Below are 17,181 nucleotides of genomic sequence, written 5' to 3' on the forward strand. Positions count from 1 at the left end.
TATTGCACATTGAGGTTTATTTCTTTACACAGGATCAAATATAATTAAGGGTGAACTGATAAACTCTTAACCAGTGTTCCATAAGAATGATATTAATACAATCATTAAAGGAATATGATAGGCCTACGTGCTGAGGGTATTGTAGCGAGATCCTCTAAAGTGATTGGCTTTATCTATTTCTATTTACTTCTACATTTTGTCCTGATACAACTGCTGTCATTGACACAGGTTGGGTCATGATTAAACAAATCAGTCAATACGACTGTAGTGACCAGTCAGTAACATGTTGAGTCATGATTACACAAATCAGTCAATACAACTGTAGTGACCCGTCAGTAACAGGTTGAGTCATGATTACACAAATCAGTCAATACGACTGTAGTGATCCATCAGTAACAGGTTGAGTCATGATTACATGAATCAGTCAATACGATTATAGTAACATTTTTTTCTCACCTTTATTTATTCAGGTAGGCTAGTTGAGAACAAGTTCTCATTTACAACTGCGACCTGGCCAAGATAAAGCAAAGCACTGCGACACAAACAACAATACAGAGTTTCACATGGAACAAACAAACATACAGTCAATAATACAATAGAAAAGGTCAATATACAGTGTGTGCAAATGAGGTAGGATAAGGGAGGTAAGGCTATAAATAGGCCATAGTGGTGAAATTATTACAATATAGCAAATAAACGCTGGAGTGATAGATGTGCAGAAGATGAGTGTGCAAGTAGATATACTGGGGTGCAAAGGAGCAAAATGAATCAAATAAATAACAGTATGGGGGATGAGGTAGTTAGATGGGACATTTACAGATGGGCTATGTACAGGTGCAGTGATCTGTGACCTGCTCTGACAGCTGGTGCTTAAAGTTAGTTTGGGAGATATGAGTCTCCAGCTTCAGTGATTTTTGCAGTTCGTTCCAGTCATTGGCAGCAGAGAACTGGAAGGAAAGGCGGCCAAAGGAAGAGTTGGCTTTGGGGGTGACCAGTGAAATATACCTGCTGGAGCGCGTGCTGCGGGTGGGTGCTGCTATGGTGACCAGTGAACTGAGATAAGGCGGGGCTTTACCTAGCAAAGACATAGATGACCTGGAGCCAGTGGGTTTGGCGAAGAATATGAAGCGAGGGCCAGCCAACAAGAGCATACAGGTCACAGTGGTGGGTAGTATATGGGGCTTTGGTGACAAAACGGATGGCATTGTGATAGACTGCATCCAGTTTGCTGAGTAGAGTGTTGGAGGCTATTTTGTAAATGACATCACCAAAGTCAAGGATGGGTAGGATAGTCAGTTTTACGAGGGTATGTTTGGCAGATGACTGAAGGATGCATTGTTGCAAAATAGGAAGCCAATTCAGATTTAATTTTGGATTGGAGATGCTTAATGTGAGTCTGGAAGGAGAGTTTACAGTCTAACCAGACACCCAGGTATTTGTAGTTGTCCACATATTCTAAGGCAGAACCGTCCAGAGTAGTGATGCTGGACGGGCGGGCAGGTGTGGGCAGCGATCGGTGGAAGAGCATGCATGTAGTTTTACTTGCATTTAAGAGCAGTTAGAGGCCACAGAAGGAGAGTTGTATGGCATTGAAGCTCATCTGGAGGTTGGTTAACACAGTGCCCAAAGAAGGGCCAAGAAGTATACAGAATGGTGTCATCTGCGTAGAGGTGGATCAGAGAATCACCAACAGCAAGAGTGGCATCATTGATGTATACAGAGAAAAGAGTCGGCCCGAGGATTGAACCCTGTGGCACCCCCATAGAGACTGCCAGAGGTCCGGACAACAGGCCCTCCGATTTGACACACTGAACTCTGTCTGAGAAGTAGCTGGTGAAGTCATTTGAGAAACCAAGGCTGTTGAGTCTGCCAATAAGAATATGGTGATTGACAGAGTCGAAAGCCTTGGCCAGGTCGATGAATACAGCTGCACGGTATTGTCTCTTATCGATGGCGGTTATGATATCGTTTAGGACCTTGAGCGTGGCTGAGGTGCACCCATGACCAGCTCTGAAACCAGATTGCATACCAGAGAAGGTACGGTGGGATTCCAAATGGTCGGTGATCTGTTTGTTAACTTGGCTTTCGAAGACCTTAGAAAGGCAGGGTAGGATAGATATAGGTCTGTAACAGTTTGGTTCCAGAGTGTCTCCCCCTTTGAAGAGGAGGATGACCGCAGCATCTTTACAATCTTTAGGGATCTCAGACGATATGAAAGAAAGGTTGAACAGGCTAGTAATAGGGGTTGCAACAATTTCTGCTGATAATTTTAGAAAGAGAGGGTCCAGATTGTCTAGCCCGGCTGATTTGTAGGGGTCCAGATTTTGCAACTCTTTCAGAACATCAGTTATCTGGATTTGGGTGAAGGAGAAATGAGGGAGGCTTGGGCAAGTTGCTATGGGGGTGCAGGGCTGTTGACCGGGGTAGGGGTAGCCAGGTGGAAAGCATGACCAGCTGTAGACAAATGCTTATTGAAATTCTCAATTATCGCGGATTTATCGGTGGTGACAGTGTTTCCTAGCCTCATTGCAGTGGGCAGCTGAGAGGAGGTGCTCTTATTCTCCATGGACTTTACAGTGTCCCAGAACTTTTTTAAGTTAGTGCTATAGGATGCAAATTTCTGTTTAAAAAAGCTAGCCTTTGCTTTCCTAACTGCCTGTGTATATTGGTTCCTAACTTCCCTGAAAAGTTGCATATCGGAGGGGCTATTCGATGCTAACGCAGTATGCCACAGGATGTATTTGTGCTGTTCCTATTTCTACAATTTTGAAATGGGGCATGCTTATTTAAGATGGTGAGGAAAGCACTTTTAAAGAATAACCAGGCATCCTCTAATGAAGGAATCAGGTCAATATCCTTGCAGGATACCCGGCCAGGTCGATTAGAAAGGCCTGCTCGCTGAAGTGTTTCAGGGAGCGTTTGACAGAGATGAGGGGTGGTCGTTTGACAGCAGACCCATTACGGACGCAGGCAATGAGGCAGTGATTGCTGAGATCTTGGTTGAAGACAGCAGAGGAGTATTTGGAGGGCAGGTTGGTTAGGATGATATCTATGAGGGTGCCCGTGTTTACGGATTTGGGGTTGTACCTGGTAGGTTCATTGATCATTTGTGTGAGATTGCGGGCATCAAGATTAGACTGTATGATGGCCGGGGTGTTAAGCATGTCCCAGTTTAGGTCACCTAACAGCACGAGCTCTGAAGATAGATGGGGGGGCAATCAATTCACATATGGTGTCCAGGGCACAGAAGATGGTCTATAGCAAGCGGCAACGGTGAGAGACATGTTTCTGGAAAGGTGGATTTTTAAAAGTAGAAGCTCAAATTGTGTGGGCACAGACCTGGATAGTAAGTCAGAACTCTGCAGGCTAACTCTGCCCCCTTTTGCAGTTCTATCTTGTCAGAAAATGTTATAGTTCGGGATGGAAATTTCAGGGTTTTTGGTGGTCTTCCTGAGCAAGGATTCAGACATGGCTAGGACATCCGGGTTGGCAGAGTGTGCTAAAGCAGTGAATAAAACAAACTTAGGAGGCCAAACTTACGAGGCTTCTAATGTTAACATACATGAAACCAAGACTTTTACGGTTACAGAAGTCAACAAATGAGAGCACCTGGGGAATGGGAGTGGAGCTGGACAATGCAGGGCCTGGATTAACCTCTACATCACCAGAGGAACAGAGGAGGAGTAGGATAAGGGTACAGCTAAGGTTATAACTGGTCGTCTAGTACGTTCGGAACAGAGAGTAAAGGGCGCAGGTTCTGGGCACAGTAGAATAGATTCAAGGCATAATGTACAGATAAAGGTATGGTAGGATGTGAATACAGTGGAGGTAAACCTATGCATTGAGTGATGAGAGGGATATTGTCTGTAGAAAAATCATTTAAACCAGGTGAGGTCACCACATGTGTGGGAGGTGGAACTAAAGGCTTACCTAAGGCTTATTGAGCAGGGCTAGAGGCTCTACAGTGAAATAAGGCAATAATTACTAACCAAAACAGCAATGGACAAGGCATATTGACATAAGGGAGAGGCATGCGTAGCTGAGTGATCATAGGGGTCCAGTGAGTAGCTCGGCGGGCCGGAGACACGGCGATTCAGACAGCTAGCGGGCCGGGGCTAGCAAGCTAGCAGAAGGGCCTTAGAGGGATGTTGCAACGGAAAAAGTATTTTGTAGCCCCCTCGTGCTGTTACGTCAGCAGACCAGTCGTCATGGATCAGCAGGGCTCCGTGTAGTAAAAGGGTCCAGGCCAATTGGCAAAATAGGTATAGTGGCCCAAAAAAATTGTCCGATGGGCTTCTTCAGCTAACAGTCCGATATGCTCTAGACAGCTAGCGGGCCGCGGCTAGCAGGATAGCAGAATGGCATTCAGAGGATGTCGCGACGGAGGAGCCAGTTGAAAAACTCCCTCAGGCGAATTACGTCAGTAGTCCAGTCGTGATGGGTCGGTAGGGCTCCGTGTTGGCAGTTAAAGGGGTCCAGGCCAATTGGCAAAACAGGTATTGTAGCCAAAGGAGTGGCTGATGGACCTCTTCGGCTAGCTGGGAGATGGGCCTAGCAAGGAGAGCTCCAGGCTAATTGGTTCTTGCTTCAGGACAGATACTTTAGCCAGGAGTGGCCACTCGGATAGCAGCTTGCTAGCTGCGATGATCCAGGTGAAAAGGTTCGGAGCTTGCGGTAGGAATCAAGAGATATGGAGAAAAAGTCAGATTTGATCTGGTTTGAGTTGCACTGTGCAGACTGGCGAGAGTTGTCTGGACTAAAGGTAGCTGATGACCACTAGCAGTGACTTGCTGACTACTAGCTAGTAGCCAGTAGCTAGTTAGCTGGCTAGCTTCTGTTGGGGGTTCCGGTTCAAAAGTAAAGAAAATAGCAGATCCATAACACATTGGGTGAGGTGGATTGCAGGAGAGTAATGTTGAAGTTGAGGTTAAGAAAAATATATGCGAAGAAAAAATATATAAAAAGATAAATACACGGGACACGACGAGGACAAAAGACTTTTACGCCATTTTGGTTTTAAATCGAGTCATGATTACACAAATCAGTCAGTACGACTGTAGTGATCCATCAGTAACAGGTTGAGTCATGATTACACAAATCAGTCAATAAGACTGTAGTGATCCGTTAGTAACATGTTGAGTCATGATTACATGAATCAGTCAATACGACTGTAGTGATTTGTTAGTAACAGTATGTGACACAATGTCACCCAGATTTTTGGGCAATTATTTATTTTTTCACTTGGATTAGCACACTTCTATTTTCCACTTTTTCTCAATTTTACCATGGCGTGTTCTTTACTGTATTGTAGGCAGACGTGACAGAGCTATAGCATAACATATAGTGAGTAATGAATACTGGCTGTACTTTCCACGTTGTTTTATTACTGTATTTTTGATTCGGCCCTTGCAGTCAAGTCTTCATATAAAGGTAAAGTATAGTAGTACCATCAGCAGCTCCATGATGCTCACACTGAATTTCACTGGCAAATGACAAAAGTAGGGCACTGTATAGGGAATATAGGCACATTTGGGGGACACTTTTCTACCATTGTCTATGCAGTACCATGCATGTCCATATCACATTAGGCCGAGAGTGACCTCTTGCTCAATGTCTTTGAGAGATTATACACTCATTCCCTCAAAATTCCTCCCAGACCAAAGAGAAGAGGAATGTCAAACTGCTCTGCTGCAGCAGGGAAGTCCATAATCCACACTGACATCAAACTAAAGTCTGTGTTTTCATAGTGATCAACCTCCACTGATGGCGTTAAAAAGAAACATTCCCTTCTCTTTCTCTCTGTGTGAGAACACGTCAGATGTGTTTAAGGCCTGTCCGCTCTTGAACGAAACTGAAGCTCCAGTATGATCCTACTGTCTGAACTGTCCAGTGTCATGTTCTATGGTCTATGACGAGTCTATCCCCTTTGAACTTAACTTTAATATGTGTGATGGAGAAACAGATGGGAACTAGACTGGTTGTAGAGTAAAACACATGGAGCAAAACAAAACTCTTAATCAGGACTACCTCTATGTCCAACTTATCGCCATACTGAAAACCCACCCGGCCCACACTCTCAAGGTCAATCCCCATTGAGGTGACGAAGCACACATATTACTCGGGCTAGACATTAAAAAAGCAGGGTCCTCATTGAAAGTGATGTCTGCCTTGCTCTGGGGCCACTCATTCTTTCTACCCTATCCTGAGGTTGTTTCAGCCCCACAATAAACAGGCCAGACATTGTCACATGAGGGAACCCTCCTCGCTATTATTTTCTAAAGTAATTACACCTTATTATCTGTGTTTACTTTAGCGAGGGTGAGTGCAGGTGTGGGACGACGCTTGGCCGTGGGCGTTGATGGGTCTCTCTCTCTGGTGAATGACTCGCCCCCTCGTGTCACTTAAAAAAAAAAATGTAACTCAAGGTTTTTTGGGGGGGAGGGGGGGGACATTGTATATAGCAGTGTCTGCCACTAATTTCAGCCCCACAAAAGAAATGTGCAATTAGGCCTATTATTGTAGCAGCTGCGTGTCCCCTGCCTGCACGACTACGACGGCCCCCGTCTTTCTTGGCTGGTGGTGGGGAGGCCTGCTGCGGTCGCAGAACCCTGGAACGACAGCAGTACCAACCAGGGTCTGAAGGAAGTAAAGTATAGCCTGGGAGGATGCTGTGTGTCCCCTCTCTACAGTGTTGACACAGTGGGATGGATCCATACATCGCCCACAGCCACCAGGCCAGAGGAACAATAGAACTGTAATGTTACGAAATGTGTAGTATTCAGTAGTATTTTCACTGTTTTTAATAGAGACCTCTTGCTGGTTATATTGCCAGCACATAAGACAATGGTCAAACCATGATCCAGGGTTTCATGTACAGATGCTCTTTTTTTGACAAAGTGGACAAAAGCAACTGGAGCAGTCTATTGATGAAACAGTGGTCCAAATTGAAATCATGTTACCGTCCAAAAATAAATCCTCATTGGGGTTCAGTTCAAACAAGAAATGTGATTGTTGACGTTGACACATCAATAGTGGTCAAAGTGGGCAGACTGCCCATGTCAAGGTGAATTATGTGGGTTATAAATGAATGACAAAAGTTAGGTAAATGAAAAGCAATTGGGGGGGGGGCAGAAGCCCTGCTCAAACCCCAACACAGTGAGACAACCTGCCGCTCTCAGCACAAACAAAATGGCTGTGTTCTCCATTTCTCACACTTACCGATTCTCTCACTCCGTTGCCTTTCCAACAATTAAAATAATGATCCGGCTCTTGGCACTTAGCTTAACTGCATAAGTAAACGTGAACATCTGTGTGTAATGTGTCAATCTTAGTCCCACACCCTAAATTTAAAAATGTATACATTTTATATTGCACTAGTAGTACCCACAACTGCAAGTTCAAATGGGGTCTATAAAGTCTAAAAAGACACCAAATGCTCATTTTGGACTAATTGAAATTCCATTCTGAACAGTTGGCAAAATCAGAAAGTGTCATAAGGGCTTTACACACAAGGGAGTGGTTGGATTGTGGTCTGCAGACGAGTGTTTGGCATAATCACTGGTGAAGAGGGAGCTATAACCTCTGGGGAGATACCCTCTCATCTTGAGGACTTACACCTGTGCAACTTCACAAATATCAGAGAACATACCTTAAAAAGAGACACGCCATTACGAACAGCAGCCATGAGCAATAGATCAGAGATGTAAAATCATCTGGCAAAGACAGGGGACAGGATGGTCTGTTTTGACTACAGTGGTGGAGGATAGATTAGATAAATCAACCCATTTTGGTTTGAACAGGAAATCAAGACTATATCTAATAATACAACCATAATCAATAATATGTAGAGAAACACTGGAAAACAGTATGTGTAAAAGACCTTCCTAATGGCTATTCTAACAAGCTATCGCAGGTCGACCAGCAACATATAAAGAGCAGAGGAAGCAGCACTGGAGGAGAGGAAGCAGCTCTCCACTCCACAGCAGGCTGGCAGGCAGCAGGTTATACTGGCATCCATTTCTTCTCATTAAGACTGTGGGACTGAGAGTCCACAAATGCAGCGAAATCATTTTGCCGGGGCGAGTGTGGCTGGGCTAAATTGGCCTCCGGCTCAGTGCGGGGGTCCCTGCTGCGCGGAGCCGGAAAAGTAGGGCCTGGTCGGGAGTAGGGCAGGCCCAGGCAGGGACCCCCATGCTGAGACCACCTCCCTGCCCCTGACAAACACGGCAGTGGATAATCTCTCCTTGAGACTGAGACCCAGCCCAACGCCATGAGCTCAAAGGGCATGTAGACAGCAGAGGGGAACACGCATCCCTGTGTGTGGATCATCCTACACACACCCACCCATACACTGTACACACAATTTATGCACAAATCTCACTGCATGTGTGTGTGTCTCCATCCACTTCTGACTGACACACACCTGTTCATTGAATGGTTTAATATTGGAGAGTGACCATGTGAAAAATGGGTGGTAGTTTTCAAACTAAGAGCATTACAATGGAAAATGTGCAGTGCAGCACTTGACTCTTTACTAACATCATGCAACATTCATATTGTGGATTAAAATAGATGGAGTGTGGCACACAGGCCAATAATTACTGGACCATTAAAACGTAGGTTAAGTGTTGCGCAGGCAGTAAAGCTACATTTTAAATCAACGGCTCTAACAAAAAGTGGTATTTAAATGGATGTTAAACCAAAGCCCTGGACCAAAGTGGTCTTTATAGTAAAAACATAACATGTAAAATATGGATTTCTATTAAAGCAGTAACTGACCAGCTGATTATATATAAAGAGATGGAAAACGTGCATAAATAAGAGTATGTGAACAAACAGGTACTTGAACAGAACCATCTTTAATGTCTACATAACGTTGAGGGGGGATTTACTCGTGAAACACCTTATTCTTGCTAAGGTTTCGTACAAAAATGTGTGCGAGTTTAGCATGTTAAACATCCTCCATTTTAAGTATGATGTTATAAATATAAAAAACATCAAGTCCATCCCTATCCAATCTCAACAGCCATGTGGACTCAGCGGCTACTGCGACGTCTCCATCTTGTACCCATGTTTCTCCAGCTCCGCTCTGCAGAGAGAAAAAAAGGATCAGCCAATTGAGGTGATTACAAGGGTTATGTCCCAAATGGCTCCACTATGCCCCGTTTAGTGCACTGCTTTTAACCAGAACCCTATGGACCCTGATCAAAAGTAGGGAAAGGGATACCATTTGGAACACATCTAAGCAGTGCCGGAGGTTAAAGTACAAGTGGCCATCTATGTTGATTGAGAAAAGAGTTCTTAATATACGACTGAAGAAATACAGCGCAGGCAGCTACGGCCTACTTGTACTAGGTTATAGACTTATAACATAATCATATATGAGGTCTTCTATAAATGTCTTAATAGCAGCCATCAAATGTTTGAATAAAACAATGCAATATAATTGTCTGAAGTAGCTTACACTCAAAAATGAAAACAGACTGGCCACTTCAAGTCAATACAACAGTTGAATATTCAACAAGAGTAGCCTAAATAAATAAAAACACATATTGCTGACAATTACTCAAGAAGCACACATTGTAGACTGTCCGTATTATTCAAAACCTGCATAATCATTAACAAATGACACGCAATTATGCTGACAAATGTCTCTCTATGTAAGAAAAGAGACACCACGAAGATGAACAGCTGGAAGCAGGAGCCTTCATCAGGCCTATCCAGACAACAGAATGCCTCATCCTCCAGAAAATATGCATTCTCGTAACGCTCAGTTGGTGAACTCTGAAACATGTCACGAAAGCATCAGAGGTTCTTTTGAAATTGGAACAACTTCTACCAAATGAGATTTAATCTTGAATTTAGCTAGACGAATAGGATGGCTAACATTATTCAATTGGCTTGCTTACTTTGACAGTATGTCAAACAATAGATTGGATGGATTAAGTAGGCTACATCATCAAGGTTGTAAATGGCTGCGTTTTACCATCTTCTTGGTAAGAAAGGTGAAAGATCAGTGATGAAACGTCACAACTCGTGAACTCGGGTATCATCATTCTGGTTTGAGTTTCCCACTTACAACTGATTTAGGAGGGTCATTTATAGAGGTTTCGGCTATTTCCGACTCGAAGTTGAATTTCTACGAGAGTGTCCGATTGAATCCTCCTGGTTCGCTCGGATGCTATCAACTCAAGAATCAGATCACCACTCACCATTCATGAAACATTGATAAAAAGACTACATGAAAACACATTTTGGTTATGAAATTTCACTCCCTTATGTCATAAAATACATTTTACCAAGACAAATGTGATTCTTTATGTTCTGAATCATTCAGTGAATCATTCAGTGACTCATTCAGTGAATCATTCAGTGACTCATTCAGTGACTCATTCAGTGAATCATTCAGTGAATCATTCAGTGACTTTCTCTGACGTATCATTAACATTATATCCTAAATGTCAGATTTCGTAAACTAATACATTAGATAATAAACACTGAGCTTGGTTGACATAGCAGTGCAGGTTTCTCTTAACAACTTGAGGATTTCACGTTTTGTGGCCGTCCACGTCAAAGTTGTTACCGCGGGTCGCAAAAAGCAGAATTAGCATGAAACGAGCTGAATTAAATGTAAAAGCTTGGTATACGCTCAGTGCTCATTGACATTTCAGAGATACAAAAAGCGTGAGAAATCTTTGAAAAATAACAAGAATTTCAAAAATGAAAAGCATGTTGTAATATGAAAATACTATGCCATGTCTCAAAATTGATATCTATCTTGCCTCTATATTGTTATGTCCAGCCGATTCGATAAGAAATAGGACGAGTTCAACAGGAAAGTGAGCCTGTCAGGTAGCCAGCAGCCTTCATTCTTGCACAGAATCCAGCCCAGCTGATGCGATGCAGTTTTCCAGGGTTTTTACCACTTTGATTTAGTCACCCTAATCATACAAGGGTAAAAACTCCAATAACTTTTGAATGGATTATGACATTAAAAAAAATTGTGTAAAAGGTGTAGATCAGTGGTTGATCTTCAAGGCATTCCTAGTCGATCACCAAACATTTCTGTAGAAAAGTCAAAGGCTGGCACTCCTTTTGAGTTTTTTGCTCTGTTGGCAGTAAGTGAAGTTGATTCAGAAGCCCTGCGCACCGGGTAGGCAAAGTGTTCTATTTTGGAAACATAATTTGTATGAAAAAAATATAAATAAATAACTGCCCAATGGACCAGGAGAGCTGTGGCTAAATCGAATTTGCCTACTGCGCTGGCCAATCGGATAGCTCAAATCACCGTTCCTACAGCGTCGACGACCATGGCCATAGAAGTTTGATACAAGCCTACGTGAGATTTCCTAACTTTTAAAACCATGACCAGAGAGACTGTCAATGAATACCGCAAAGAGCTGCTGTTTCTATGAGTGAGTTCAAGTTAAAAGCAGTCATTGTTTTAGTTCAACACTATTACAAAGCATAAAACTTGCGCTGCAGCAGCAATGACTGAGTAGCCAAGTGTATCGATAGCCCTGCGCTTTTATAAATATTAACAGCTTGACGTGTTCATTTTAATATGGAGGAATATTTCCCTTTCTCTGTTAATAGGAACAGCATGAATTTGTGCCTGAGGCAGGTTCGGTGCGACTAGAATTCCACCATCAGGTGGAAGACAGTGTCCCCTCTCTCTGGTCAGTCTCACTGGAGGAAAGGAAGGAGAGAGCAGAGACTGTGAAAGGCACTACTAATTATGATTTTTCAACGCCGATACCGATTATTGGAGGACCAAAAAAGGCTGATACCGAGTAATCTGATAATTTTTATTTATTTGTAATAATGACAATCACAATACTGAATGAACACTTATTTTAACTTAATATTATACATCAATATAATCAATATAGCATCAAATAAATAATGAAACATGTTCAATTTGGTTTAAATAAAGCAAAAACAAAGTGTTGGAGAAGAAAGTAAAAGTGCAATATGTGGGATGTAAGAAAGCTAATCTTTAAGTTCCTTGCTCAGAACATATGAAAGCTGGTGGTTCCTTTTAACATGAGTCTTCAATATTCCCAGGTAAGACGTTTTAGGTTGTAGTTATTATAGGAATTATAGGACTATTTCTCTCTATACCATTTGTATTTAATATACCTTTGACTATTGGATGTTCTTATTGGCACTTTAGTATTGCCAGTGTAACAGTATAGCTTCCGTCCCTCTCCTCGCCCCTACCTGGGCTCGAACCAGGAACACATCGACAACAGCCACCCTCGAAGCAGCGTTACCCATGCAGAGCAAGGGGAATAACTACTCCAAGTCTCAGAGCGAGTGACGTTTGAAACGCTATTAGCACGCAGCACGCTAACTAGCTAGCCATTTCACATCGGTTACACCAGCCTAATCTCGGGAGTTGATGGGCTTGAAGTCATAAACAGCGCAATGCTTGAAGCACAGCAAAGAGCTGCTGGCAAAACGCACGAAAGTGCTGTTTGAATGAATGCTTACAAGCCTAATGGTGCCTACCATCGCTCAGACAGACTGCTCTATCAAATCACAGACTTAATTATAACATAATAACACACAGAAATACGAGCCTTAGGTCATTAATATGGGTGAATCCGGAAACTATCATCTCGAAAACAAGACGTTTATTCGTTCAGTGAAATATGGAACCTTTCTGTATTTTATCTAACGGGTGGCATCCCGTTAGGCAAGTCTAAATATTCCTGTTACATTGCACAACCTTCAATGTTGTGTCATAATTACGTAAAATTCTGGCAAATTAGGTGGCCCAAACTGTTGCATATACCCTGACTCTGCATGCAATGAACACAAGAGAAGTGACACAATTAAACCTGGTTAATATTGCCTGCTAACCTGGATTTATTTTAGCTAAATATGCAGGTTTAAAAATGATATACTTCTGTGTATTGATTTTAAGAAATGCATTGATGTTCATGGTTAGGTAAACATTGGAGCAAGGACAGTCCTTTTTCATGAATACGCACCGCATCGATTATATGCAACACAGGACACGCTAGATAAACTAGTAATATCATCAACCATGTGTAGTTAACTAGTGATTATGATTGATTGTTTTTTATAAGATAAGTTTAATGCTAGCTAGCAACTTACCTTGGCTTACTGCATTCGCGTAACAGGCATGCTCCTCGTGGAGTGCAATGAGAGGCAGGTGGTTAGAGCGTTGGACTAGTTAACAGTAAGGTTGCAGGATTGAATCCCCCGAGCTGACAAGGTAAAAATCTGTCGTTCTGCCCCTGAACAAGGCAGTTAACCCACCGTTCCTAGGCCGTCATTGAAAATAAGAATGTGCTCTTAACTGACTTGCCTAGTTAAATAAAGATTAAATAAGGTGTAAAAAAAATATAATAATATATATATATTTTTTAATTGGCCAAATCGGTGTCCAAAATTACCGATTTCAAATTGTTATGAAAACTTGAAATCGGCCCTAATTATTCGGCCATTCCGATTAATCGGTTGACCTCTACTACTAATGCAGTGCTCAAAACAAGTGAGAACTCGGAAATCTTCAACTTCCAAGTGTTAAAGACAACTGGGAAGTCAAATAAAAAATTTATCAGACTGGGAAAAATCGTTCTGAACGTCCTCCAACTCGGAATTCCAAGTCGGAAACTCTGGCATCTTTGTTGAGCTTGCAAGTTCCCACTTGTCTTGAAAACACCATGACCATCAGATGCAGGTATAATCAGCACAGTAAAATAAAAAAGCTCATTTGAAAATTACTTCAATTTAGTCTCAGCTGTACCTCAGAAGTGATACACCAACTGATCTATTTTCTTATCAAAGCTTGAGTTTTGAAATATAATAGAGTTTGAGAAGAACAATATTGGCAGGCCAGGCAGATGTACATTATTACAGCATATTGGCTGAGGCCTACTGCACAAACCTCCTTCCTACAGAACTGATATTAGGTTATACTTAAGACGTTTATTTTTTATTCTGTGCGGAAGATCTCAGCTTTCTTTTTGACTGCGAAAGTGATCTTGACTCAGAAAAGGTTGGTGACCACTGGTGTAGACTAACAGTGATATGCTTACTTACGGGCCATTTCCAACAAAGCAGAGTAAAAAAGACAACGAAATATAGAATGAATAAGGATAACTTGGCTATTTACACAGGGTACCAGTACCAAGTCGATGTGCAGGGGTACGAGGTAATTGAAGTAGATATGTACATATGGGTAACTGACGAGGAAACAGGAGAGATAACAAACAGTAGCAGCAGTGTATGAGGCCTCAAAATATATATAAAAAAGGGTCAATGCAGATAACCAATAGCTACCAGGACTAACTATTTAGCAGTCTTACGGCATCGGGGTAGAAGCTGTTTAGGGTCCTGTTGGTTCCAGACTTGGTGCATCGATAGCGCTTTTCGTGCAGTAGCAGAGAGAACAGTCTATGACTAGGGTGGCTTGAGTCTAGTGCTGACCCCATTTAGTCGACGGGCTGTTGGGTCCACCGAGACATCTTTAGTCGTGCAATAGCAAAATAAAATATACACCACTGTTCAAAAGTTTGGGGTCACTTAGAAATGTCCTTGTTTTTGAAAGAAAAGCACATTGTTTTGTCCATTAAAATAACATCAAATTGATCTGAAATACATTGTAGACATTGTCAATGTTGTAAATGACTATTGTAGCTGGAAACGGTTGATTTTTTATGGAATATCTACATAGGCCCATTATCAGCAACCATCACTCCTGTGTTCCAATGGAACATTGTGTTACCTAATCCAAGTTTATCATGTTAAAGGCTAATTGATCATTAGAAACCCCTTTTGCAATTATGTGAGCACAGCTGAAAACTGTTGTTCTAATTAAAGAAGCAATAAAACTAGTCTTCTTTAAACTAGTTGAGTATCTGGAGCATCAGCGAGTTCGATTACAGGCTCAAAATGGCCAGAAACAAATAACTTTCACCTAAAGGACTCTGACCATGAGAAACAAGCTTATCGTCTGATGAAACTAAGATTGAAATCTTTGGCTTGAATGCCAATCGTCTGGAGGAAACCTGGCACCATTCCTATGGTGAAGCATGGTGGTGGAAGCATCATGCTGTTGGGATGGTTTTTTTTGAGGCAGGGACTGGGAGACTAGTCAGGAGGCTGAAACACCTGCCTTACTGAAGAAAGCAAAAACAAGACCATGTTTTATGGAGGCTTTATTAACTAAATGATTATTTATTTTATATATATATATATATATATATATATATATAAGTTTGCAAACTGACACGTATTAATGCCAAACCGGCAACCCCCCCCCCCTACAAACAAAATGTTATGTACAAAAAAATATGGGCTCTGCCCTACCTGCCCTGAATGATGAGTTACCACTGATTAGCTTAAATGATAAATAAAACATTTCCCATTTGGAAATTGCATTCACGAATGAAAGTGATCAATTTGTCGTTATACTATAATAAAAGCTGAACATAACAACCTCTGATACGATTTCAAATGTATTTAGTGTTGTTTACATTGTTCCAAACGGTCAGAAATTTATATTGTAATCTAACAGCACCTGTTTGGCATATAATACGCACACAGCGCTAGCTCATTACCTTATTTGTCTTGATCTCCAGTATTTTCCACAACTAGTCAAATGTATTACACACATCTGACTTCCCCTTTACCTCAACCAGTAGCCTAAACATTCCCCCGTTTCGAGTTTGTCACGCCCCCTGCATCCAGTTTTATGTTACGGTGTTCAGAGTTTGTTATAACCAATTTATTGTAGTGATTATGATATAGGTCAGGCCCTATTGGTCACTATTTTAGGGCAGGGAGCTCGGCCCCAGTGATGTACTGGGCTGTACGTACTACCCTCTGTAGCAGTTGCCATACCATGCTGTGATACACAGTCAATATGCTCTCAATGGTGCAGGGTTTGGAACATTGGTTTTCTTAGAGGATTATCTACACAATTAACATTATTTTACCCATTGGTCAAAACATGCATTTTTGATTGGACACCCTACAACTACCAAGTACTCTCCTCCCAGACTCTCTAAAGCCTGATGAAATCTGCTGTGGCTAAACATTTAGCATAACCATTTTTTACCATTGCCATATCATGTCAAAACATATAGGTCTACTCAAAAATCAAAGCATCATGTCCCTTAAACGGAGTGATTACTTCTCATTTCTAGGGATGAGATGCTGAGTGGGGTACAATGATTTGTCATAAGTAAAAGGTGGGAGGTGGCTTACCTTAGTTGATTAGAGAAGTCGTCCTCTACATTGTCATCATCCCAGTTGTCTTCCCACACGTGGGCATCTTCATCCTCATCCAACCCAGTCCAATCTGAACACATAAATACAATTATGAGAATTACAAATTATAAAACGTTAGTTGACAAGCAACTACCGAACAAGTAACCCTTACTCAACTAGTTACTACACTAGCTAGATAGATAGCCAACGTAGCAAGCTAACTAACATTACAGTTAATTAACTGGCTTTTATATGTTATGTGCTGTTTACTTTATAGTTGACCTTAGTTGGCTAACGTTTAACTATGTAAAGTTGTCGCCAGTACAATCGCTAATTAGCTATCAGTGAACATAAGTATCTAACTAGCTGCTAGCACACTAGCTAGTTACATTTTTATTCAATGATGTTAGCATAACTAGCAAGCTTGCTAAACTAGCTAGCCGAGTCACTGTTGGGCCCAGTCTGAGAAGTAGTCGCTAAATAAAACAATTCCGTGAAAACGGGTTAACATTAGTAAGATATAGAACTATAATTAATTTACCCTCGGCTGGGAATTCTTCAAACTCATCGTCCTCCTCTAATAATCCCAAATCTACAGTCTGTTTCTTGTCAGACATGTTAACTGCCTTTTCGTTACGCGGGTCTATCGTGAACAAATTGACTTCCAGCGAAAGGGTTTATGGGATAGTGGAGGTTCAAGAGAAGGCTGGTTGCTCATTGGCAGAGACTGCTCTGCCAACAGAATCCCATGTCTCACGATGCTCCTGATTCTGCATGACGGTAAACAATTTAAATCAGCATACTGTATGTTGATGTGTAGCTATATTGAGTTATTTTTCGTGTCTGTTTTTTTGCATAGGCTAAAATAGGCAATGTTTTATTTTTTTTGATTTTCACATACACCGGATAGGTGCAGTGAAATGTGTTGTTTGT

General features: G+C 41.8%; 1 protein-coding gene across 1 annotated transcript; it reads right to left on the minus strand.

Moving 5' to 3' along the window:
* Positions 1-8,425: 8,425 nt before the first annotated feature.
* Positions 8,426-16,921, minus strand: sem1 (SEM1 26S proteasome subunit). Its single transcript, XM_064983041.1, has 3 exons — positions 16,790-16,921; positions 16,246-16,339; positions 8,426-9,088 (listed from the first exon to the last, which is right to left on the minus strand). The coding sequence occupies exons 1-3, from the start codon at positions 16,863-16,865 to the stop codon at positions 9,043-9,045; spliced, it is 216 nt and encodes a 71-aa protein (XP_064839113.1). The 5' UTR covers positions 16,866-16,921; the 3' UTR covers positions 8,426-9,042.
* Positions 16,922-17,181: the final 260 nt, after the last annotated feature.

Source organism: Oncorhynchus masou, chromosome 13 (genome assembly GCF_036934945.1).
Source record: "Oncorhynchus masou masou isolate Uvic2021 chromosome 13, UVic_Omas_1.1, whole genome shotgun sequence".
In the NCBI taxonomy this organism is placed as follows: Eukaryota; Metazoa; Chordata; class Actinopteri; order Salmoniformes; family Salmonidae; genus Oncorhynchus; species Oncorhynchus masou.